Below are 25794 nucleotides of genomic sequence, written 5' to 3' on the forward strand. Positions count from 1 at the left end.
ACACAGAAGTATGCCATGCCATTATCTTTAGGGCTATGGCACATTAGGAGATTAGTCACCCACGATAAACCTCCTCTGCTGCAAATTCCTTCCACCGACCGATGCATATGTTTTCCCAATGGCGATTTACGTAATTGCAGATGGGAAAGCATTAGTCCCCAAAAAAAGGATATTTATTGCAAGCAACTAATCTCCTAGTGTTCCATTAGCTTTACAGTACAAGGAAAACGAAATACACTTAAAAATTACTTCAACGTAGACCTAAGAAATTGGGACCTTCTACTGTAGCATTCCATATCATTTAAAGGAAACCACTTAAAACTTTTTTTCTCTCAGTAGGGAGTAAATTGAAGCTTAATTTACGTTATTGATACTTTTAAAAATGACAACTTTGTTTAAACTTCCCATAGATCCTTTATCGTTTGTGTCGTTGATAATAAGTAGTGGACCTGACAAGTAGTTGAGTTTTCCTCTATAGGAAAGCAGTGCTCTTATTGGATAGCCACATCCTACTGTGCTTTTGAGGCAGAAGGGTTAGGATACTACCGATTAACTCCTAAGTGGCAGATTAATCATTTCTACGGGATTGTTAGATGCATATTTATCAAATGTGAACACTAACTTTCACCCATTGATAAATACACCTCTAAAAATCTAAATGACAAGAATTATTTAAAAAAATAGTGTTCTGTGTAATGGAATGGCAGAAGAGAGGAAGAAATAACAGAACTCTTTTAGTATTTGTAGGTTGACATGCATTCACAGATGAAGTCAAATATCAGGTTCAAACTGATAATTTTACATGCTGTTTTTTCTTTCTTGCCAAGTGGATGTTTTATCGGGTCGTCAGGGAAGCCATAACTGCTTATCACTTACTTACTCATCACATGGATGGTCAAAATATACAATATTCTTTGTATAAACCAAGTACATGCCACTGTATATAGTTTATAGCTGATCATGAGCATTGTAATCTTTAGTTCTTTATATTCAGTAAAAGGTATACCTAAGCTTCACTGCTGATATTTCATTGATATATTAAATGTTTTGTTTATATTCCCCATTTCAGGATCTTGATATTGGTGCAAAGCTTGTCAAAATATACAAAGACGAAACCCTTGTATTTGATGGGCTTTTAGCTAAAGGAAGTGGAAACCAAGATTTTGATTATAGTAACACTATTGATTTGCATTCTGGCCAAATAAAAAGCTCATCATTTATTTCTGATCAGTTCTCTGATGAAACTCAAATCTCAAATTCTCTGGGTGCCTCCAATAATATAGAACTCAAGCATCAGAGTGATGGTCTAGTTTACACTTCAGAACAACTGTCCAGTATCTTGAGTGAAGGATCGAACCAAGCAAAAACTAGTCAACAGAAAGATTTACACTTTGAAAATAACACTTCAAAAGGTTTAAGAACTTTTCAAGATGAAGCATTGAACAAAAGTTTCCAGCATCTAGCCTTAACCAGTTCTTCAATAAATTGTCAGGAAGATATTACAGAAGGTGAAGTAGGAATTAAAATGAGCTACAATAAAGAGGAACATTCTAAAATTAATCAAAGTAAAGATTTCAACACTATGACAGCTGAACTGCAAATGGTTAGTGCAACTTCATCTAAAGAACCTCCTCCCTGCCCATGGGATGATAATGATCTAACTGTAACAGACCAACTGGAAAGAACACCAGGAAGAAAAGAGTGCTCATCTTTGAATAGATTTCCTCCTTGGTTGTCATCATCTTCCAACTTTCAGCAAAAGAGTCACAATCAGCCAACAAAAAATCATTTGAATGCTTCTTCCAGTACCTTTACCAACAAAAGATCTGACCAAGATATCAACCAGTTTTTAGATGAATATGTTAAAAGTTCTAATACATATTCAAATAAGAACTTTAAAAATTGCAGCCAAAGCAAAATGTTATGCTCATCTTCAAAGATGGATAATGAAGATGATTTGGAAAACTTCAGTAACCAGAGCTCTTATAATTCTGATCGTCCAGTTAGTGGTAGAAGAAAAACTGTTCAGATGCAAGACAAAAGTGAAAAATATGAAGGAGCAAGTTTTCATAAAACAAGTAAGTTCTGCTAGATAAAGAACTAGATGGCATGTAGAGACCATGTTGATAGCTGTATGGTTTTCCATGGTCTTTGTTGTGCTTTCTAGGATGATTATTTTCCTCAATTTGAATAACTTGGGGGACTTGCCAGTAAACTGGCAAATGGGATTCAGCATTGATAAATTAATGCTAGTTACACACTAAGGGGCACATTTACTTAGGGTTGAATATCGAGGGTTAATTAACCCTCAATATTCGACTGTCGAACTTAAATCCTTCGACTTCGAATATCGAAGTCAAAGGATTTACTGCATTCGAAGGATTTTAATCCATCGATTGAACTATTTTCCTTCGATCAGAAATTAGTTAGAAACCCTATGGGGACCTTCGGTATGTTCGGTAGGTTTTAGTTGGCGAAGCAGGGGGTCGAAGTTTTTTTTACTTCGACTATCGAATGGTCGAATAGTCGAACGATTTTTAGTTCGAATCATTCGATTCGTAGTCGAAGGTCGAAGTAGCCAATTCAAAGTATTTTTTCTTCTATTCATTCACTCGAGCTAAGTAAATGTGCCCCCAAAAGTAAGTGTGGCATCTACTTCACTGAAAAGAATTTGGGGGTTATAATAGATAAGACTTCGCACCTCAAGACGCACCTCATGCTTGATAAAGGGGTTCCCCCCGAAACGTTGCATCACGCAATAAACAGCAAGGACTTGCCCTGCCAGCAGTGTCCTTGTGTGCCAGTGTACTTCTTAAATCTTCATGTTGAACTTACCTGAAGGAATTGAAAACATATAAGTTATGGGAGAGATAATTGAAGTTGTCACTTTATCTCCAGACCTCATGATTCCTTAGAATATTTTATAGGGGATTTTAGACCAGGTGATATGTTTTGCATGAACTATGGACAAATAGCCGCCATTTTATACTGGAAGAAATGTATTTCTCTATAAAGCAATTGAAATGGTTCTTGAAGTTGTGGAATGGTAGTTTTATTATAAATTACGTTCCTGTAATTGTGTCTCCTTCTGCATAAAATAAAGACAATTTAAATAAAAATATTTGATTTTTTTTTAGTTAATCCAGTGGATACTAAGAACCTGAGACCAAGATGGCAAAATGATCAAGAAAATAATCTGTTGGAGTCGTGGACTTCTTTAATAAAATTTAATAAGTCTCACCGTGGTAGAATTTCCAATCTCGAATTTGAAGGAGATATTTTTGATGAGTTTTTACAACAACAACAAAAGGCAGGAAAACAGTCTGATTCCACAAAGAATGGTTCTTCACTGATGCCAAAAGGAGCAACTGAAATCAACTTAGAATCTGAGAAAGAGGAAGGAAGTAACTTTGAAATACCTGTACTGCCATATGGACAACATCTGTGCATTAAAATAGTAACTACTTGGGGAGACAGACACTATGTTGGCCTTAATGGGATAGAAGTTTTTGCTTCTACTGGTAAACCTGTTGAAATATCCAGAATTAGAGCAGATCCTCCTGACATCAATATTTTACCAGCCTATGGCAAAGATCCTAGGGTGGTAGTGAATCTTATTGATGGCGTCAACAGGACACAGGATGATATGCATCTTTGGTTGGCACCTTTTAGTCCTGGAAAGTTACATTTCATCAACTTGGACTTTGTAGAGCCTTGTAGGGTGGCTATGATTAGAATATGGAATTATAATAAATCAAGAATCCATTCTTTCCGTGGTGTAAAGGAGGTTGAAATATTTTTAGATAATGAATTAATATTTAAAGGAGAAATTGCCAAGGCTTCTGGTACATTATCTGGAGGTAATACTTTCTACTTGATATTATGTATGACATATGCAAATACATTGTAGAAAATGTTATTATTAGCAAGTTTGGTTAGAGTAGAAAAGAGAATCAAATTGACTGAAAGTGATTGTTGGTGCAAAACCAAAAAAGGGAGAACAGTTTGCAGGATGCAATATTTAAGTTAAAGTTAGAACAGAGAATAAAATGATGTAGGGTGAGGGAATAAATGTGTCTTGGTTTGATTGACCAGGCAAAACACATAGATATTAAATTTGCACACAATTTAGCTAGGCTTAGGGTTCAACAGAAATGAGGTCACATCTTTTTTTTCCTCTCTCTCTCATCTCTCTGGTGTTTTGTTCATCAGTCTTAGCCTCTTACGTTCTTAAGCTTTTCAGCCCATAGTATTTGTTTTTTATGGTAGGAGCATCAATTTATGTTGCTGGTTTTCATGTTTATTTTCAAATAATTTTCCTGCTTCATCATTCATCTTCAAACTTTTAATACATCCAATGTTTTATTTTTGTTAATGTCATACTTGTGTTGCATCATTAAGCTGCAGAGCAATTTGGTGATACGATTTTGTTTACAACTGATGACGAGATTCTTCAAGCAATGTCTCTGTTTGATGAAACATTTTCTGAAGAGCTTAAGGCTACAGAAACTCCAACAGAACATGAAATTGACAGTCTTCGGCCAAGTACTGCAGATAGTATAAAAGAGGAAAGACCTTTTACACAAGCCGGTTTAAGTGAAAAATTGCAGGTAGGCTTATAAATGCAATTTAGCAGTTATTTCAAATGTGACACTTGTAAGCCAATAAATCCTTTTTATGTTAAACTGTTCCTAATAACAAATTTTCTACAAATGTACGAAAATGTATGGTTCATAAATAGACTTGAAGTTCTTTAATTGGTACCTTACAGTTTTTGGATATTTGTTGGTGTGCAGGTTAAATGGTGGGATAATGAAGGAATCATGTCAGTATAGTTAACAGATAATCAGGATATTTTTTTAAAATGGCCCTTGTATTCCCTAGCCAAGTAGTCCCAAGAGCACCAGTAAGCCATATTGGGGCTGGGGGTGCAATCCTCTATACATTTGAGTATTGTTGTCAGCCTATTGCAAGATGACACTGCTCCCAGAATGATGGGCAGATACTGACACCAGAAACTGAACCTTTTTTTCATATCTACCATAAAATTGGCTTTGCACGCTTCTTATAATTTTGCCATAAAGTATTTGCCCAATGCTTTTATATTACCTAACTGACTTCCTGTAATCACCTATGAGAGGACTGCCATATTTGTGCAGCAGGAGTCTGTTAGCATTAGAAACTAACAGGCTGAGATGGGACCGTCAGGTTGGCAAAACATGTTTAGGAACTTCAACTAACAATTTCTTACAAAAACAAACCTCTCACAAACTATCAGCATGACCTATAGGTAACTTTTAATGTACATTAATATTTTAAAAAGTTTTTTTTTAGTGTCAGTATCACTTTAAGCTGGCCATACTTTTAAAGATCTGCTTATTTGGAAAGGCTGGCAAATAAGTAGTTATTTTACCGTTATGCCCACCTTGAGAGCTGGGCAATATTGGGCTGATCATTTGCCCCTCAAGCCAACAATCCGATCATAATTGTCACTATGCAGACTGTCTGGACAGGGTGCATCAACACGTAGATCCGGTATTTAATTCAATGGAACAGGTTTTTATCATTCAGGTAGGCAATCAAAGCACCCCATACACTGGCAGATAAACTGCTGACTTGGTCTGTATGGGCTAAATCGTCAGCTTACCGGTAAATCTGCTAGTGAAGGCGTTTGGGTTAGGCACACATGTAAAAATAGAAAAAATTAATTGCCTTGCTCTAGTTGTTCGTCAGCTATATCACTGTATCATAAATGTGTCAGTTTCATCTTAAATCCATGCTTATATTTATTATTATTTTCATTTGTTGTGGCAGAAACTCACCTGTTTATCTTTTGCAGAGCAATCTTACTGATGTCTCAGAAAATTACTCTGATAAACTACCTGGGATATACAGTGGCAAATGTAAGTTTTTATTATAACAAGCTTATATCATACAACTTGAACTTGGACTCGGAATTTGGGGCATTATGTGTTATTTTTCTTATTACATTTCATATGTCAATTGTCGTTATAATTTAGAAGCAAAACATTCCCTAGTCCAGTAGTGCACAGCAACAAACTTACCCTTTGACCTCAAATGGCCAGTTCACTTGGGATACCATCTGCTGGTCAGTTCTGCCAAACAGCCTGAAAATTTGGAGACAATTTCAGAAGTCTTCTGATGTTACTCTGTGTATGAAGAAATATGCCAGATGACTCTTCTCTGCTCTTTTGTATGAGTGGCATAGAAAACTGACCAGCAGATGGCAACTTCATTATATTAGCAGCATCAAAACTACTAATATCTTGAACAATTAGAACTGAAAATAATGTAAATTGCTAAAGTGTTCAGAAGAGCATGGCACAGTTAACATAAATTTGTTTTTGTGGGTTACATTTCCTTTAATAATTAGCTCTGAAGCATGAACATCTGCTACAGATGAATTTTACATTCTGCTAAAATGCTCATAATAATAATGAACGCTAAGCTCAGCTTAATAGCAGCAGAAAGTATATGTGCAATTTATCTCGGTTCTCAAAAGGTAACATAACAGATCACAAGTTAGCTACTATTATAAGTAATTAAAAAAAACAACAGATTATTAATGTTATAGGGCTGATGAACCTCATGGCTGGTAGAATATATTCAATGTATACACATTTTAACCCATATTATTTTTTAGTTTACCTTTAAGCCCTATGCAGTAGTTTTTTTTAGAGGTTTTTGGTTGAAGCCTTCTTTTAAGGTCCAACATTTGATCCCAGGTTGATAAAACATCAGTTTCTACCCTTGCCTTCTGTGTTTCAGTTCACCTTTATGAATGTTTGTCAGTTTGTAAGTTTCCCAGTTCATTTGATTGCGTTCGCATATTCTCAACATGCATTCTTTTTACATACGTCGTTTTTAGTGTATCATGTGTGCACTTAAAAACTGTTTCCCCCCATTGGAGGTGCGGTATAAGTATTTCAAAAGGAATCTTTTCAGATCTCTTTGACTGTTTGACATTCTTCTTTCTAAGGTCTTCTGCTTAGTTTCACAATGACATGGGGTGACCCACATTACCTTGGTCTAACAGGAATGGAAATTGTGGGGAGAGATGGCAAAGCACTGGCAATCACCCTTGATGCATTATCTGCATGTCCTCAAGATCTTAGCATCCTGCCAGAGTACAAAGATGATTTGAGAACATTAGATAAGTATGTGGTAAACTATACATAGCAGATCATTTTATGATCCCTAATAATAACCAGCTGTCAGTACATTCTGTAATTAAAGGGTATGTTCGCCTTTTTTTAAGTTCATGCAAACTGACAATACCATTTAAAACATATTTCCAATTGCTTAAGTTTAGGTCTGATTGCTTAAGAGTTTAAAGGGGTTATTTATTAAAGGGGAAGTAAAGTCTAAAATATAATAAGGCTAGAAATGCTGTATTTTGTATACTAAACACAAACATGAATTTACTGCACCAGAAGCCTAATTAAACAAATGATTTATGCTTTTATGTGTTGGCCACAGGGGGCCAACATCTTATAACTTTGTTAAATACCTTTGCAAGTCCAAGACTGTGCACATGCTCAGTGTGGTCTGGGCTGCTTAGGGATCGTCATAAATTATCAAAACAGCACAAGTCAAATAATATATGCCGGAAGCCGATACAGCAGCACTGATTAATAATCAGAATATGCAAACTGCACTGGGTCCTGTGTTGTCATGTAATCTAATGTGGATCTAATAGGTTTTTGTATTGTTTAATACAAACTTTCTCCAACTCTGCAGAACCAGTGGCTGCAGCAAAATAATCCTCCAAATAGAATCCCAGTTAATCAGTTTAAATCTGGCTCCATGATCTTTGTCCCCGCAGCTGGAGTTGGAAACAGTAAAGGGAATGTAAAGGCAAAAATAAAATCCAATACAAATCTCTACACAGTCTGACAAGTCCTATCCACAGCAGTAAATGAATTTCACTGCATACAGTTAGGTTTTTTTATAAACGGTACACATTTTTTAATCAAAGTATATTGGAGATGTGTTGTTTTTTCCATGAAAATTCGAACTATTGAGGGGATTTTTTAGATCAAAACTCGCATTTAGTATTTTGTAGTATTTTGGCAGAGGTCCCTTAAATCATTTGATGATATTTATAGCTTGCATAATGTTTTAGGTTTTTTTCAGAGGGTTTTGTCTGAAAACTCGATCAATTTGAGCTATTTGAGGGTTTTTTTCGGGTTTAGCAACTCGAACAGAATCAGGTTTTTTCCATTCAAATTTTTTCTTAAATAAGAAACCTTTCGAGTTGTGAGTTCATTTGAGGTATAAAAAAACTCTAACATTTGACCTTTGATAAATAACCCCCTAAGTGTCAAGTTGAAAATTTAATACTGCAAGAACCTCAGGACAGAGGGGTCGCAAACCCCCCTCAGCCCTCTTTTCTGATGCCTGTCAGTAACGCTGAGGAGCCATTTTCAAAAACTGAAGTCAAAATTGTAAGAAGGTACTTTAAAACAGTTTGCATCAAAAGTCTGCTTGCTCAATATTTGCATACAATAGAACATGGACATCCACTTTAAACTACTTTAGGCCTATCTAAACCAGTGGTTTTCAGCAGGGTGTTTTTTCAACTCATTCATATTCATAAAATCCATAGCAACAATAAATTTTGTGATTGTGGATGCAGTGGAGTTTTGATTATCTTATATATTGTTGATCTGTGCGATCTACATAGGTTTACAAAACTGCAACACAAACAAAAGAGGTAACTTGAGAAAAGGAATAATCGAGTGATGGTCTATGGTCATAGTAGTGCTTCACCAATACTGACTCTTGCTACTGAAGTTCCTCTATGAAGTTGCAGTTTAGTTATTAATAGCAAAAATATGAAATATTAAAAGTTTTTTCCTTTTTTCTTTTCAAATGTTTATTTTACATTAGACAAATTAAACTACTTCTGACAAGTGTAATTACTTAGCAAATTATCATCATCATCATTTATTTATATAGCGCTGTCAAGATACGCAGTGCTTTTATTGAGCAAATTATTAAGCAAACCCTACAGAGAGTGGCCTCAGTCTCATTATGTTTTTAACTAACTGTCTTAAGCACTTTGTTCACCCATTTTTGTACAAGATTTAACATTTATGGAACATAACTTTTTCTTTAATTAATTATTTCTGGCTTCTTTTCTAGACTTATAGACGGTGTTAATATAACTAATGAAGATACTCATATGTGGCTGATTCCATTTGCCTCTGGAGCAGATCACACCATCACAATTAATTTTAATAAGTCTGAGGATATTGCCGGGATCCGTTTCTGGAATTACAATAAATCTCCTGAAGATACATATAGAGGGGTAAGGAATTTAATAAACTGTATTTTCTGTGATTATTGCCTGTCTGTTAATAAACCAATATGTTATTGGTATAGGACCATATTATCAATTTTATATGTGTATTACATTTCAAATAGCAATTTTGGGAGATTGGGTTTTTAAATCCATAGCATTATGTCTTATTCGTAGACATATAAATTAATAGCTGAACTATATGATCTCTCTTAATTTTATTGGAGCCTTAATTTATGATGCTACATTGATTGAAATATGAATTGTGGAAATTATCTAATCCTCACCTTCAACATTTCACAAGTTCAGACCAATGACATGATTTTTTTTCAGCTCTGTCTCCAAACCAACATTCCATTAGATTTTCCACTTTTCTTTCCTTACCCTCTTTCTTATAAATAATAAACAAATATAAATAATAAACTGCTTTTCCGATTAATACCTGATCAAACCCTGATCAAATTTCTGACAGACCATAGTTTTGGCCTTATACAAGGAGTAGTAAACTGCTGACTCTGACAAAATTTACCAATTTGGCATCTAATATCAGCCTGTATATGTCAACATAAGAAATAATATATTTTTACTAGAAATACAACATTTATATTGTGCATTGTTCCAGAAACTATTAGTAAACTAATTTTTCTTTATCCAATTATAGGCTAAGATTGTTTATGTTACACTAGATGGACATGCTATTTCTCCACCTGGAGGGTTTCTTATCCGTAAGGGGCCTGGCAACTGCCATTTTGACTTTGCTCAAGAGATTCTTTTTGTTGACTACATACATGAGCAACAAATACTAGAGAAACAGTTAAGGTAAACATTAAAATTATCATTGTTTTCTTATGAACTCTGTATTAGGGTGTGACATACTTTGTGGCTTATTATGGTTTCCCTTTCATAGTTGGATGTGGGAAATCATCAGTATTTTTTGTAAGTGTGTCCCTATCAAATACTGTGGCCCACAAACTGGGAGAGTTTCCAGTTCTGGCGGTGATATGTAGAGCACACGTGCATAATGAGGGAGTACCCCATATTGCTTGTTATCAGGCGAGGCCTAGGGTGGCAAGATTTTAGGGGCGCTTGCGTGGGCACAATGCGCTTGGACCCAGCTGTCTAGGGGCTCCCAAGCCTGAAATCTGGGCCTGCTTGTTGTGCATGCATGTGATGTTGGTTGGCACATCTTTCCCAGTGCTGGGGCCATAGTGCTTTGATTGTTCCATTCATCCTGAGTTTGGGTTCTGTTAGCCCACACCTCCAGTTGAGGAAACAATTTATAGGTGCCCTTTAAGATTGAAGAGTCCCTTTTACCCATTTAATTCCAAAAAAAATAGGCTAGCTTGACATATATTTTGTCAGATTTATCTATCGACCTGAATAGCAAGATGATCTATTAATTTTTCTAGTGACCCAAATAAGTGTATCTCAATTTAAATTTAAAGTATGGGGTGCAGTCCTTCTCATTTCCAGATGTGACTGTGTTGAGATGAGTAATATGCAGATAACGTTTTAATGTTTTAAGTTTTAATAATATACAGCCATTATTTTACCAAAAATTAGGTCATTGTATTGCACTTGGGCCAAAATATATACACCTCCCCCCGCCATATCAATACCCTTTGTAGGGGATTCCTACACGGAATATTATGGTGTATTAAAATATATTAAAAGTGTAATTTATTAATTTAAATGTATAAGTGTCTGTTTTTGTTATTACATATTTTTTTAATAGTTTTTTTTTTTTTTTTATGAAGAAGCCATTCAAAGTGCATGGAGCTTGCTACAATGGATTATGAGGCACCATTGATGCCATGTGGCTGTATCCTTTTGTTTCAAATTATTTAGTTTACATATATATATATATGTATAATGTATTATAAATGATTTGTGCATTTTCCCGTGGTCTCTTTTCTGGCAATAGCTTTTTTTCAGAGACCTCTTACTGAATGTCTTAGAGCAGTGACTTCTTATTCATGGCTTCTTATGTTTTTTACTTTGACCACCCTTTTAGGTGTATCAGTTGGTCAGGGTTGCTCTTCTCTCATAACAGGGTTTGAATATATTTGAAAGCATTAGAATATTTAGGATAGCAAATAAGTGCTTATCCCAAAGCTCACACAACCCCTGTGTTTTCTAATCGATCCCCAGATGTTGCAGGATGCTTTATGTTAAAAGATGGAGGGACTGTCAACATCTACAGACTCAAGGTTTAGAAACAATGCACTAGCTTGCTGTAGTTTGTAGGAGAGAAAACGCGTTCAGTAGTTTAGCAATAAGGGGCAGTTCACTTTCTTAGAACATATCCTTTTCAAATATACTGCCACAAATAATGACTTTTTCAGTTGCTTTCTATTTTCTACTATGTTTCTTAAGTGCACATTTCCCACTTCTTATGCTTTCCAATTTCAGTTGTCACTATAATTAAAGATTGAAACATTAGTTGATGCATTGCTCACCAGCAGCAGCAGAAACTTCAGCCCCAACTGAACACTATCCCTGATCATTAAGAAAGTCTCTTGCAGAGCAGGTGTTACAATAAATAAATATGTTGCTGGCACTTCTCTGATACTGCCAGGACAGTTTACAAGGGTTTATGTGAAAGGATGACAATTATACTTTAAACTAATAAAATCTTCATTTTAAGAAAAATGGAAATGGTCAGCAGCTGACAACATTTAATTATATTATTTGCTACACTGATTCCAATAGTTAGTTTAAATTAGCTGAATGTCAGTCAGAATTTTATGTATTTTAGATTCCAGTATAAAACTATGTTAGTGAAAAGTATTATGAGTTTTTTTGGCACTGTTGCAAACAGTTGTGTAATATTTTGATGTGGGTTGCAGCTCATTGCATTGTTTTTCTTTAAAAATAATAATAATATTATAGTAGTAGGGTGCAAATATTTACAGTAACATGCTTTTATGTTCCATAATAAAGTGTGCTCGGATCGTTCAAAAATGAGATTTTCTTAACACTGATTTCCAGTTATCTTTCAGCTGCAGCTTATTACCAGCTGGGGTGACCCATACTACATTGGCCTAAATGGTCTTGAGATGTACAGTGAACATGGAGAAAAAATCAACCTCACTGAAAACAGTATCCTTTGCTAAAGTCTCAGTACTCATACAATACAAAAACCTAAATGTTTGTTAAAAAGATCACATTAAAGGTGGCCATAGACACACAGATTCGTACGATTTTCGGATCGTGTGTGGCGTGTGCCGACATCTTTCGTCCAGCAGAGATCGGTCGTTTGGTTGATCGGTCAGGGTTGATTTTGACCCGACCGATCCCGCCGGAGCCCATTGCGCATCGTAATCGGATCGTTCACAATCAGATTACCCCCGATATAGCCATGCTCGTTAATGGCATATAGGGGAAAGATCCGCTCATTTGGCGATGTTGCCAAACGAGCGGATCTTTGCGTCTATGGCCACCTTAACAGGTATGTAATCCCTTATCTGGAAAACCAAAGATCCCAAGGAGTCCACATAATAAATCCTATACCTGTGTTAGCAAATGCAACCATACTAGGCTCTGCTCTCCTCTTATGTCTGTAACATGAATAATTTAAAAACAGTATCTGTAACTATATATTAATAATAGATTAATAAATTCTGATAATTTCCATTTAAATTATAAAATTTATAGGGCCAGATTCAATTCAGTAAGAAAAGGGTTTATCATGTGAAAACTCATGGACGAGATGTAATTTGAGATGCAATTCAATACAGAAAAGCATAATGCATTATCACCTGAAAAACTGGAACTGAATAAGGAGAAAAATGTTTTCTCCTTGATTTGAATTTCATCTATCATGGGATAAGGAATGAAATAACTTTTTCTCAATGAATTGAATCTGGCCCATAGTATACAAAGTATTAACTATAGACTGACAGACATGTGAGGTGTATTTGATAACATTTGTTTTATAATGCAGATTAACCTCAAAAAAGTAAATGAAAACGAATAATGGTAAACAGCAGCATTGTAAAAATGGATACATTAGCATGCATGCTTATTGATATGGTTTGAATGTAGATAAACACATATGCACGGCAATGCAATATTGCTGGCTAAAGAGTCAGGTAAAGATTACATTTAGGGGATTATTTATTAAAGGTCGAGTTTGAGTTTTTCACAAAAAACTCGAACTTTTCAGGATAAAATAAAATAAAAAATTTTGAGATTTATTATGCCCCGAAGATGCTAAAAGCCCGAATCTGAAAATACTCCAGCTAAAACCTGTAGGGATGTAGCGAACTGTTCGCCGGCGAACTTGTTCGCGCGAACTTCGACCGTTCGCGTCCGCCGAATGTTCGCGAACGTCGCGCGACGTTCGCATTTTGAGTTCGCGTTCGACCATTCGACCATTCGAATTCCTTCGACCGCTAAAAATCGAACGATTTCCATTCGTTCGAACGATTGTAAGCATTCGATCGAATGAAAAGCATTCGATCGAATGCTTCGATCGTTTGATTCGAATGAAAATCGTTCGATCGAACGATTAAAATCCTTCGATCGTTCGATTCGAACGATTTTAGCGGGTGTTCGAAGTTCGCGAACGTTCGCATTTTTTGCCGGTGTTCGTGAACGGCGTTCGCGAACACCAAATCGGCAGTTCGCTACATCCCTAAAAACCTGTGAGGTCATGTAGAAATCAATGACAGAGGTCCCTTAACCATATTAAGATGGGTTTTTTTTGCCTTCATGATTTTCAGTTTTTTTTACTTTGGTTTGCATTTAAAAACTGCATCAATTCAAGGTATTAAAGGTTTTTTTAGCTTGTAACTCGAATAATTCGAGTTTTCCCCCCCCCCGATTACATTTAATCAAGTTTTTTACATTCTGTTTTTTTCATAAATAAGCAAACATTCGAGTTTTGAGTTTATTTGCGGTAGAAAAAAACCTCACAAATTCAACCTTCAGTAAATAACCCCCTAAATCTTTTATTAGGCAATATGTGGTAGTAAAAAATTCAGATACTGTTATATTTAAAGATGGGTTTAGCATGAACACAAATATATGTCTGAGGGATCATAAACAGTTTTTCAATCTAAAAATAACGCTTCTTTCCGAAAGCCAATATTAATTTGATTTCTAAATGTCAGTTCTCTTCACACAAACAGTCCCAGGTTTTTAATGAATGCCCTGTGTCATTTCCAACCCTGAGTATGTTCAAGGTTTTAGATACCAGAAACCAATGCTGTTGTCACCTTAACTTTATTGACCAGATATTGCAGCTTTTCCAGAGAGTATAAATGTTTTAGAAGGAGTGTGTGGAGATGTGAGAACACCCGATAAGCTCATTGACAATGTAAATGACACTTGTGATGGAAGACACATGTGGCTCTCACCGATTCTTCCTGGCCTGGTAAACAACTGAATATCACCGACTATAAAAATGCATTTGCCCATGTAAAGATAAATTTGATTTTGAGAAGTGATGTAAGGAAAATAGTTGTATGTACTGGGAGTGTTGTACTAGACAGACTTGTGTCTTTTTACAACACAGTTAACTATTTACCTTTAAGAGGAGAGTTTTTTACACCCCTTTCCTCTTGTCTTAGATATTTAGAGGTAGATTCTGCTGGCAGTGACACCTTTACGTTAGCTTCTATTCTGCAGACTTGCCAGGAAACAGCCTACTATATATATATATATAGTCCTCCTGTAGTGTCTTCATTCTTTACAAAAAAACGCAGGGGGAGCTCTCCCACAGTTAATATATCACAATCTAGTTCTACAGGCACTAGATTCCTCCAAGTTGTGCAGCTCATCGCCTGTACTAAGAAATGCCATAAACCATGACAGTATATGGATTCTGCTGTACTGATTCTGCAGAATAATTTAAACTGTAAATTCACCTTAAAGACAAAGTAAATCCTCCCCAAGTACCCAGTTTCCTTCCACCTCCAAAAATGAAGTGTTGAAAGTAATCACTAACTGTATGCTCCCTTTTTCCAAAGCTAGAGGGAAGTAATTATTACTTAGTAAGCCTATAGGAGTTTGGGAATCGTCCATGTGAGTCAAATTCAACTTATTATTAGTGATGGGCGAATTTTTTCGCCAGGCGCGAATTTGCGCGATTCGCCGTCAGCGAATAAATTCGCAAAATGCCCGCGAAAATTTGCCGGCGTCAAAAACGAGACGCCGGTGCCATTTTGCGAATTTTTCGCCATTTCACGCGAAATTCGCAAATTTTCCATCACTACTTATTATGGTTTCTCTCAATCCGAGGCATCATGTAATTCTGTGTAATTTAAAATATATATCTATTTTCTGTGGGTTTTTTTATTTTACACAAGCCCTTTAAAACAAAAATGCAATAGTTCTTTATAGTAGGTTGACATGCAGAAAGAATATCCATCCCAACTGCTAGAAATGATACAAGAAAAAGTAAGATTATTATAGTCAAGGCATTTTTCTAAGTTATGATTCAGGACATAAACAAATTGTCCCCACAGTTTAGACTGGTTTTCCATGATGTCCTGCAATGGCATTAATATTTTTCTTGCAACAGAGTAACCAAAACTCGATGCATAATTCATTTTCAACCAATTCTAATGTTGGATAAAGGTTAAGAAACAATACAACCTTTGTACTCAACAAAAACGAGAAACTGTTGTAGAAGCTTAGAGAAGTAATGTGCATTGATATATCTGTTAACTTACACTTTTACAATTTTAACAGGTCAATAGGATATATGTCGTCTTTGATCAGCCAACTACAGTGTCCCTGATAAAAATGTGGAATTATGCTAAAACCCCACACAGAGGGGTGAAAGAATTTGGTGTAAGTGCTACATTTTGGTTCTACCTCCAATTAATTTTTAATTGCTATTCTTAAAAAAACTAACAATAGAATGTTCTTCTACCAGTAGGTTTCAGATGCAACTAGAATGTCATATATATATATATATATATATATATATATATATATATATATATATATATATATATATATATATATTTTTTTTTTTTTTAATTTCTTGGGCAACTTTACATACATTTTTTTTAATCAGTTATTGGCACAGGTATGGGTTCTGTTATCCAGAATGTTCTGGACCTGGGTCTTTCCAGGATCTTTCCGTAATTTTGATCTTCATAGTTTAAGTCTACTAGCAAATCATGTAAACATTAAATAAACCCAATAGAATGGTTTTGCTTCCATAAGAATTAATGAAATCTTAGTTTGGAAATAATTTTTTTTATTGATTATTATTATTTTTTCAAATTGATTATTTGGATAAAATGAGAGACAGCGATTCCTGTAATTCTGATCTTTCTGGATAATGGGATTCCGGATAATCGATTCCATACCTATACAGACAAGGAACAAACATTACAGTAAATACAAAATTAAGAAATCACTAGTAATTTAGATGGCATATTTGATAACTGACACTTTGCAAAGATTTACATAGTAAATCATAGTAGCACACTGCTTAAATGGCACCACATGCATTATCAGAGATGTCTAACTTTTTCATTATTGGCTGATTATCCCCTATAGCACATGTTTGGGGGCTGCGTTATATTGAAGTTGTTATTGCACACAAAGAAAGTCAGTAAAGTATTTGTGCAGCTCAAGAACCAAACAGAATCCCTTAGAGGGCCAGATACTGTCTGCAGGCATTTAGTTGGACAGCCCCGTTTAATTTAAATTTAAGAAAGATCCATTTCACATTTATAGATTCGCCCATACTCAAGCTTTAGTACAAATGTAATTTGATCTACAAATACAGTTTATTGGTATCAGGTTGTTATAATTTCAGCAATTTCACCTCTATGACACAAACAAAGGTTTTATAGGAATTAATGAAGAAAAATGTAAAATAATGTACATAAGGCACAGAAGTCCTGATGCAAGATACAGACTAAAGAACTGATTAATCAAAATTTAGGATACCGTCTAAGCGGTTAAAACCTGTAATTTGGAATTTCTCACATTTATCATTCCAACATCATTTTATAAATTGCAAAGACATAGATACACAGAATTTCATATACAAACCACAAAGTCCACTAGTGCAGAAAATGTTCTGGAATGTTGGGGCATTCTTATGCATCAAAATAGCAACATTGATGCAAAAATGTCAAAAAGTGCATTATTATATACACTCAACATCTTAATTGTCTAATTTACTATTTGGAAACTGGTGCACTTAGTGGGAAATATGTGGATTTGTGGATTTTGTTCCGTTTGTAATGTTGACTACAAGATAATATAAAAGATTTGAATGTTCCATCCTGCTCAGATGTGATTTATTTTTCCTTTTGGGTGTGCATTGCCATTCTTTATAATTTTTGCTAAAAATGCTTACCAATCATATATGTTGTTTTAATGAATGCAAATATAGTTTTATAATACAGGATCTGTTGTCAGTAATGCTTAATACCCTGTGTATTCTTGATAAGGGGCTTATCATTTTCCTGGAAGACACACATTGTTGAATCAATAGCACCGGCATGGAAATACAGGCACCCCAGTGCCAGTGAGTCTACATTTTCAGGTTAAAAGGAAGCCTATGGGAGCAAAACCAGAAATAAACCACATCATACCCTAACTGCTACACGGAAAGGGTTAAATATTACATATGCCCAATTGTTGTGCTGCCAACATGGCTTTAGAGTACATTACTTAAATTATAAGGCATTGTGCAATGCAAATAACAAACCAGATTGGATAGACAATAGCGGTGTCTACAGCATTCTGGATAATTGGTTACTGGATAACATTTATCCAAATACAATAACATATATACATACAGTCATATGAAAAAGTTTGGGAACCCCTCTCAGCTTGCATAATAATTTACTCCACTTTCAACAAAAAAGATAACAGTGTTATGTCTTTCATTTCCCAGGAACAGCTGAGTATTGGGTTGTTTTCTGAATAAAGATTTTTAGTGAAGCAGTATTCCATTGTATGAAGTTAAATCTAACATGAAAAACTTGCTCTGCAAAAATGTGGGTACCCTTGTAACTTTGCTAATTCGATGCAGTTGTGTCCAATCATGACAAAAGGTTTTTAAGGTGGCCAATTGCAAGTTGTGCTTCTGTTGGACTCTCCTCTGAAGATGGGCATGGGATCCTCAAAGCAACTCTCAAAAGATCTGAAAACAAAGATTGATCAGTATCATGGTTTAGAGGAAGGCTACAAAAAAAGCTATCTCAGAGGTTTAAACTGTCAGTTTCAACTGTAAGGAATGTAATCAGGAAATGGAAGGCCACAGGCACAGTTGCTGTAAAACCCAGGTCTGGCAGGCCAAGAAAAGTACAGGAGAGGAATATGCGGAGGATTGTTAGAATGGTTACAGCAAATATCACCTCCAAAGACCTGCAAGAACATCCTGCTGCAGATGGTGTATCTGTACATGGTTCTACAATTCAGAGCAATTTGCACAAACAACATCAGTATGGCAGGGTGATGAGAAAGAAGCACTTTCTGCACTCACACCACAAACAAAGTCGCTTGTTGTATGCAAAAGCCACAGTCATTTTGGAACAAAGTGCTTTGGACTGATGAGACAAAAATGGACTTATTTTGGTCAAAAAGCTCTTTGCATGGTGGAAGAAGAACACCTCATTCCAAGAAAAACATCTACTACCTAGTGCCAAATTTGGTGGAGGTTCCATCATGCTGTGGGGCCGGGTGGTTAGTTCAGTGACTGGGGCCCTTGTTAAAGTCGAGGGTCGGAAGGAGTCAACCCAATATCAACAAATTCTTCAGGATAATGTTGAAGCATCAGTCACAAAGTTTAAGTTACGCAGGGGTTGGATACTCAACAAGACAAGGACCCTAAACACATTTTGAAATCTACAAAGACATTTATGCAGAGGGAGAAGTACAATATTCTGGACTAGCCGTTAAAGCCCCCCGGCTTGATTATCATTGAAAATCTATGGGATGAATTGAAGCAGGCTGTCCATGCTCGGCAGCCATCAAATATAACTGAACTGGAGAGATTTTGTATGGACGAATGGTCAAAAATACCACCATCCAGAATCCAGAATCTCATCAAAGGCTATAGGAGGCGTCTAGAGGCTGTTACATTTGCAAAAGGAGGCTCAACTAAGTATTGATGTAATATCTCTGTTGGGGTGCCCAAATGTAAGCACCTGTCTAATTTTGTTATGATGCATATTGTATATTTTCTGTTAATCCAATAAACTTTATGTCACTGCTGAAATACAACTGTTTCCATAAGGCATGTTTATATATTTAAAGGAAGTTATTTTTAAAGCTCAGCCAATGATAAACAAAACTCCAAAGAATTAAGAGGGGTTCCCAAATGTTTTTATATGACTAATACAATGTAATACAATATATATTTAAGGGATAAAATAGTTAATTTTGTCCAGCTTCAGTTATTTGTAAAATTGAACAGAAATGCTTCATTCCAATGCAACATATTTCCACTTAAATAAATGTGTCTTTATCAAATTATTACTCAAATGACCTTTCATTTTGGAGAAAAAAGAAGGGATTACCATTTAATCAAATTCAACTACTTTAACATCATTTATTTTGATACTTAATAAATAGGCTTTTGCCGCACTGGACTAAACGGCAAATACCCATATATTTTAACATTAGTACAAAGAACTGACTTTATGCTGAAAATATATTCTGTCTACAGATCATTGATTTGCTTTTTCCCTTACTAACTCCCTATACTCTACCTGTAATCAGCCGAGTTAGTTTAAATACAGAGAATGAGCTGTTTATTAAATTATTACTCAAATGACCTTTCCTATTGGAGAATGAAGAAGGGATTACCATTTAATCAAATTCAACCACTTCAACATAGCTTTTTTTTTTTAAACTTAATAAATAGGCTTTTGCCGCACTGAACTAAACTGCAAAGTGCATGAAATTAGTAAATGACATTTCAACAACTAATACCCATATATTTTAACATTAGTACAAAAAAACTGACTTTATGCTGAAAATATATTCTGTCTACAGATCATTTTTCCTACTACCTCCCCATACCTGTAATCAGCCGAGTTAGTTTAAATACAGAGAATGAGCTGTTTATGAACAATGCTGTTCCTCCCTTTCCTGTGCCTGGCTGTGGCTTACAGATAAAGAGCAATTAATTTTGCAGGGGAATTTTCTGTGAATTGGAGTTCTAATTAAAGGGGAGCTATTGTGAAAATGAAAATTTAATATAAGCTTCATCTTGCTGGTTAAAACACTTTCTAAATATAATCAATTAAAAATTCTGCACCATTTATGAAATAATCAAGTTACTCTTCTCCCCCCCCCCTCAAGCAACCTGTCTCTCTTCATTCTGTCTTTATGCAGTAGGTGGGGTCAGTTTTTGATTGACAGGTCTAATAAATCCTTTGGGGGGGTTGCATCTTGTTCTTTAATAATAACCAGCTCTGATGGAATTCCTGTTTCTCTGTGTGCAGGGTGTTTGCCAGAGTCTGTTATTTTGTTACCTTTTGTTAGTTCTGGAGTTGGTTATTTGAGTTATTCTGCTAAGAAAGGGAGCCCTCCATAAAGACGTATTAGACCTTCCTGTCAATCAAAGTCTGACCCAGACCTCAGCATGAAGAGTGAAAGGTTGTGGAGAGTGAGATACTGAAGAGAAACTTGATTATTTAAATTGTACAGAATTTTTAATTGACTGTATTTAGAAAGTGTCTTATTTTAGATTTTTGCGATAGATCCCCTTTAAACGTCTTCTTTTCTACTGATCTGAAGAACCAGAAATCTGACAGATGAAAGAACTTTCTTTTTCTGTTGATCTCAATAAATAACAACATCAGAGATGTTTCTCCAGGGCATAGCTATCTGTTGCCTTGAGGAGATCCGTTCTCCTGTGGGTGACAAAAAGTCTGAAAATACCTTGAAATGCAAACGAATGGGGTCACCAAATGTAAAACAGCTCAAATTAGGAATTTTCTACTCAGCTTGCCATATATTCTATTATTTTTATATCACAGCTGTTAGCGTAAAGCTCCTAGGCAGAGTAGTATGTGAATACTGGGGAAAATGGGGACTGCCACTGGAATTGGCATGCAATAGGCTGTAAAATAATTATTAGCTTTTCATTGTCTGTATATCATCATTCTTACATTTTATGACAGATTTGTGCAATTATTTCACTTGAATTTATTACATTTTTTTCTTGGGAAAATGAGTTCATTGCGCATGTCTTTATCCTGTTTTACTCATGTCACTTTCAGCTCCTTGTGGATGATCTCCTTGTGTACAATGGCATTCTAAATCAAGTCGGTCATGTATCCCATGGGATCTTACCAACGTGTGATCCTGTCATTCCTTATCATACAATTCTCTTTGCAAATCCTGAGAAGTTTTCAGAAGCTGACAGAAGAACAGTCCTATGGTATTGTATCTATTACTATCTGTTTGTCCCAAGAATTAAAGGAAAACTATACCCCCAAAATGAATACTTAAGCAACAGATTCAGTGACATATTAAAGAATCTTACCAAACTTGTATATATATTTAAGTAATTATTGCCCGTTTACATCTCTTGCCTTGAGCCACCATTTCGTGATGGTCTGTGTGCTGCCTCAGAGATTACCTGACCAGAAATACTCCAGTTCTAACTGTAACAGGAAGAATTGCCGAAGCAAAACATAGAACTCTGTTCATTAATTGTCTTATGTGACCTAACATGTTTGGTTTGTTTGTGTGCAACGTGAATCGTAGGATCCCAGGGAGATGGCCCTTATATTTTAAAATGACAATTTTCTATTTAATATTACCCAATGGAACATACTACTAAAAAAGTTTATTATTTTGAAAATGGTTTAATTTACATGAAGCAGAGTTTTACATATAAGCTGTTTTATGCAATATCTTTTTATAGAGACCTGCATTGTTCGGGGGTATAGTTTTCCTTTAATGCATGCTGTACAGTACATAGAGCAGTGTATACTAAAATAAGCACATTTAATATATATATACATATGTATATACATCTCTGTAATATTTCTATAGATTATACTTTAACATTCTAGCAAACTCAAATCTATAAGCTTTTATACTAAAATGATTGCTACAGTCTTGGAGTCTTTATGTGTCCCCATAGATACTTGCAGATAGGGTTGCCAGCATTTTTGGTGAAAAATAGGTGTCTTCTTGCCTGCTACTTTTCTTTTTTTTACTGTCAATAACCAATTATATTTTTTTACTGGCTAGGTGGCAACCCTATATGCAAATTAAATTACTGTCAGACATCTATACATTTGCAGTCATGGAAAGTTTATGGCTACTATTTATGACGTGCCTGGCACTGCTCACACACAGTGGATTTTAGCTTACAAATGCACAAGGGCATTTTAGGGTGAAATCTGCCCCATTTACGCAGTGACAGGCAATTGCCATCTTCTCTGGCGCTATTGGGTAGCCTTGTTCTGCTGGCTGAAAAAATGTTCTCTGTAACATTAGCCATAAACGTTGCATGGCCAAAATCAAGCCTAAAGAAATATATGAAGGAAAATGCAGATAAATGGCATAACTGCTATTATTTATTGCTTGCAGACAGCAGGGTTACTGCCCAAGCCTAGTATGTACTTCATTCATTTATTTATTTAGCTCTGGTTAATTACTGCTCATATCCAGCGGAACGGATCATTGCTGATTCACCATCTGTGTGTGCTACCAAAAAATACAATATCAAACAGTTAGGGCTCCAGGCTGGTCTGCTAGAAGATGCTACAATCAGCCTGTATTATGCCATCCATACTCTGCAGCTTCCAAAATGATCTCTTTCAAAAGAAATTTGTAGAAACAGCTTCCCATGTAGCTTTGCATTCATGGTCCTTTAAAGCCCATTTTATATTGTAGATAAGCTATTCAGAATACATTGGTTTTATTACTTAAAGGTTACTTGTTGAAGTCCCAGAATCCATCCATGATGGAGGCTTGCATTGCACTGTGTACTATGGGGTGGGGAAATTATCCCAGATAGCACAGGTATCATTGTTAACTTTCAGTCTGTAGAAAAAATATATATCTATTTTTGAAAGCTGAGATAGGGTTGAATGAGCTCATGTCAAAAAGGAGGGGGGTATATTTTCCCTTTAATGTTCATTCATAACACCAGGCTCTGGAGGGGCTGCAGCCATCACTGTATCTTGCCAACTTACTCCATATTTCAGGAAAGCATTTTATGCATAGTTCCACTATTATGAAACATAGCTTTAAAGGTGAAGGTAACCCTTTCGGCGCAAAACCCCTCCCTCCGTAGGTCCCCCTCCCTCCTGCCCCCCGGCCTACCCCCCCCCCCCAGGCAAATGGCCCGTAGTTGCTACTTACCCCTCGGCGGAGTTCCTCTCCCATGGAGTTCGCAGACGCCATCTTCTCCCGTGCGGTCTTCTTCCTGGATTCCCTGGCGTTTGGCGGCGCATGCGCAGTAGCAGCATTTGCTGGTTCAGCTCTACTGCGCATGCGCCGAAAGTCACAAAGTTTTACGATTTCTTTTTTCGGCAACTTCGTGACTTTCGGCGCATGTGCAGTAGATTCCAACCGGCAAATGCGCCTACTGCACATGCGCCGCCAAACGCCGGGGAATCCAGGAACAAGACCGCATGGGAGAAGATGGCGCCTGTGAACTCCACGGGAGAGGACCCGCACCGAGGGGTAAGTAGCAACTTAGGGGCATTTGCCCAGTGAAGGAGGGGTTTTGCGCCAAAATGGTTTCCTTCTCCTTTAAGTACAAAAAAAAGGGGGGGGGGGTTGTGGGTGCACTCCAAGGCTAAGTTGAAATGTGTTTAAATACAATGGAAGTGCAACTGATTCGGCCAATTAATCATTGCACATTCTCTGGTCCCCTCATAAGTAATTCAGTATATATGCAAGTGCAGGGGGTTTTAGTTACAAAGTTATGATCATAAAGTTGATAAGCCACCATACCACGTCTAGGTAAACCCCTAACTTGTTTACCTCCAGTCATAGTATAAAACGACTTGTGCCTGTGTGCATAGTAGCATTACTTGGGATCAGTGTCCCCCTGAACCTTGGTTTCAGTCTGAATTACTTATGAGACAGGGGACCAGGGAATGTGCATTGATTAATTGGCCAAATCAGTTGCACTTCCATTGTATTTAAACACATTTTAACTTAGCCTTGGAGTGCTCCCACACCCAGGGCCGGATTTACATAGCGGCGCCCCTAGGCCCACTGCCGTCCGTCACCCGTACCCCCCCTTTATTCATGCAAATTTACATAATCGGGACCCGAGCAATGTGGATTGGGCACGGGAAATTTACAAATTGATTGTATCTTCTGTGCATCCCCAGTGTTTTTGAACCAATGTGGGTGTGGTTGGGCAGCATGCCGCCCCCCTAAAATCCTGCCACCCTAGGCCCGGGCCATGGTGGCCTTTCCACACATCCGGGCCTCCCCACACCCCCTTTTTGTATTTTGAAACATAGCTTAGTACGTACAGCTATTAATGTTAATGAAATATGTGAAAATATGTTTATTAAACAGTAACCATGTGGAGGATCAAGATGTAAGGATGATGAATGACAATAAGATCATTGTCAGTTCCAAGAAGAAACAAGCTGCTGATCCAGGTTTAGAGCTTTTTTATATTTTAAACATACATGTTGCCTTAATACCTTATTACTGTATTACCTTTTTTGTTATTTATTGTTTTTCCCTATTATGTTAAGGCCACCAGAGCCTACCAGATTTTATCCACCGTCTGTCAATTTAAGTCTGATTATAGATTAAAGCTTTTTTAAGATTGTATAATAGCAGTGAGTTTAGTGATAGCCTTGAAGCCCATAGGAGCTAGTATAGACAGGCAGTGTCCATTGAGAGTAAATTATTCATTTAAAAACTTTCTGATTTTCTTCGCCATGGTTTTTAACGTGCTGCTATTTTCCAGGGACCCTAACACCTGGGGGGCATTCCTTTGTCACATCTGACCATAGAAGTTACATGTTAAAGCTTGCACTCCCTGTATGTTACTCCTGGACTCCTAGCAGTGGCTGGGTCTGTTGTTACACCCCAATGTTATATTTGTATAGTGGTGCTTGAAAGTTTGTGAAACCTTTTGAACTTTCAAAGTTCTGTATACTATATCTATATATCTATATATATCTATATATATATGTATATATATATATATATATCTATATATATATATATATATCTATATATATATATATATATCTATCTATATATATATATATATATATATCTCTCTATATATATATATATATATATATATATATATATATATATATATATTTTCTCTCAAGTCCTGAAACTAGATCATGAGGACAATTAAACAAATGTGTGAAATAGTAGTACATTTTTAGTAACCCTGTATTTTCTCACTCGCTAAAAAGCCATATAACCCCCTTTTTTGAAACTTTATAATGTATCTGCCAGTCCAACCACTTCTGGGAGAGAATTCCACAACTTCACAGCTATCACTATAAAAAAAAACCTGTCTGAAT

The 25794-nt window shown here is 36.1% G+C and overlaps 1 protein-coding gene across 2 annotated transcripts in view; it reads left to right on the plus strand.

Moving 5' to 3' along the window:
* katnip.L (katanin interacting protein L homeolog) overlaps positions 1-25794 on the plus strand; it is a 50512-nt gene that overhangs the window by 23387 nt on the left and 1331 nt on the right. Inside the window, exons 15-27 of one of the 2 annotated variants that reach the window (XM_018234517.2) lie at positions 1070-2078; positions 3138-3860; positions 4402-4610; positions 5840-5903; positions 7001-7178; positions 9169-9334; positions 9987-10144; positions 11083-11147; positions 12317-12427; positions 14566-14705; positions 16025-16126; positions 21538-21698; positions 24815-24900. In XM_018234517.2, coding sequence (XP_018090006.1) covers positions 1070-2078; positions 3138-3860; positions 4402-4610; positions 5840-5903; positions 7001-7178; positions 9169-9334; positions 9987-10144; positions 11083-11147; positions 12317-12427; positions 14566-14705; positions 16025-16126; positions 21538-21698; positions 24815-24900 — 3172 coding nt within the window. 2 annotated transcript variants of the gene reach the window in all.

Source organism: Xenopus laevis, chromosome 9_10L, assembly GCF_017654675.1.
Source record: "Xenopus laevis strain J_2021 chromosome 9_10L, Xenopus_laevis_v10.1, whole genome shotgun sequence".
Taxonomy (NCBI): Eukaryota; Metazoa; Chordata; class Amphibia; order Anura; family Pipidae; genus Xenopus; species Xenopus laevis.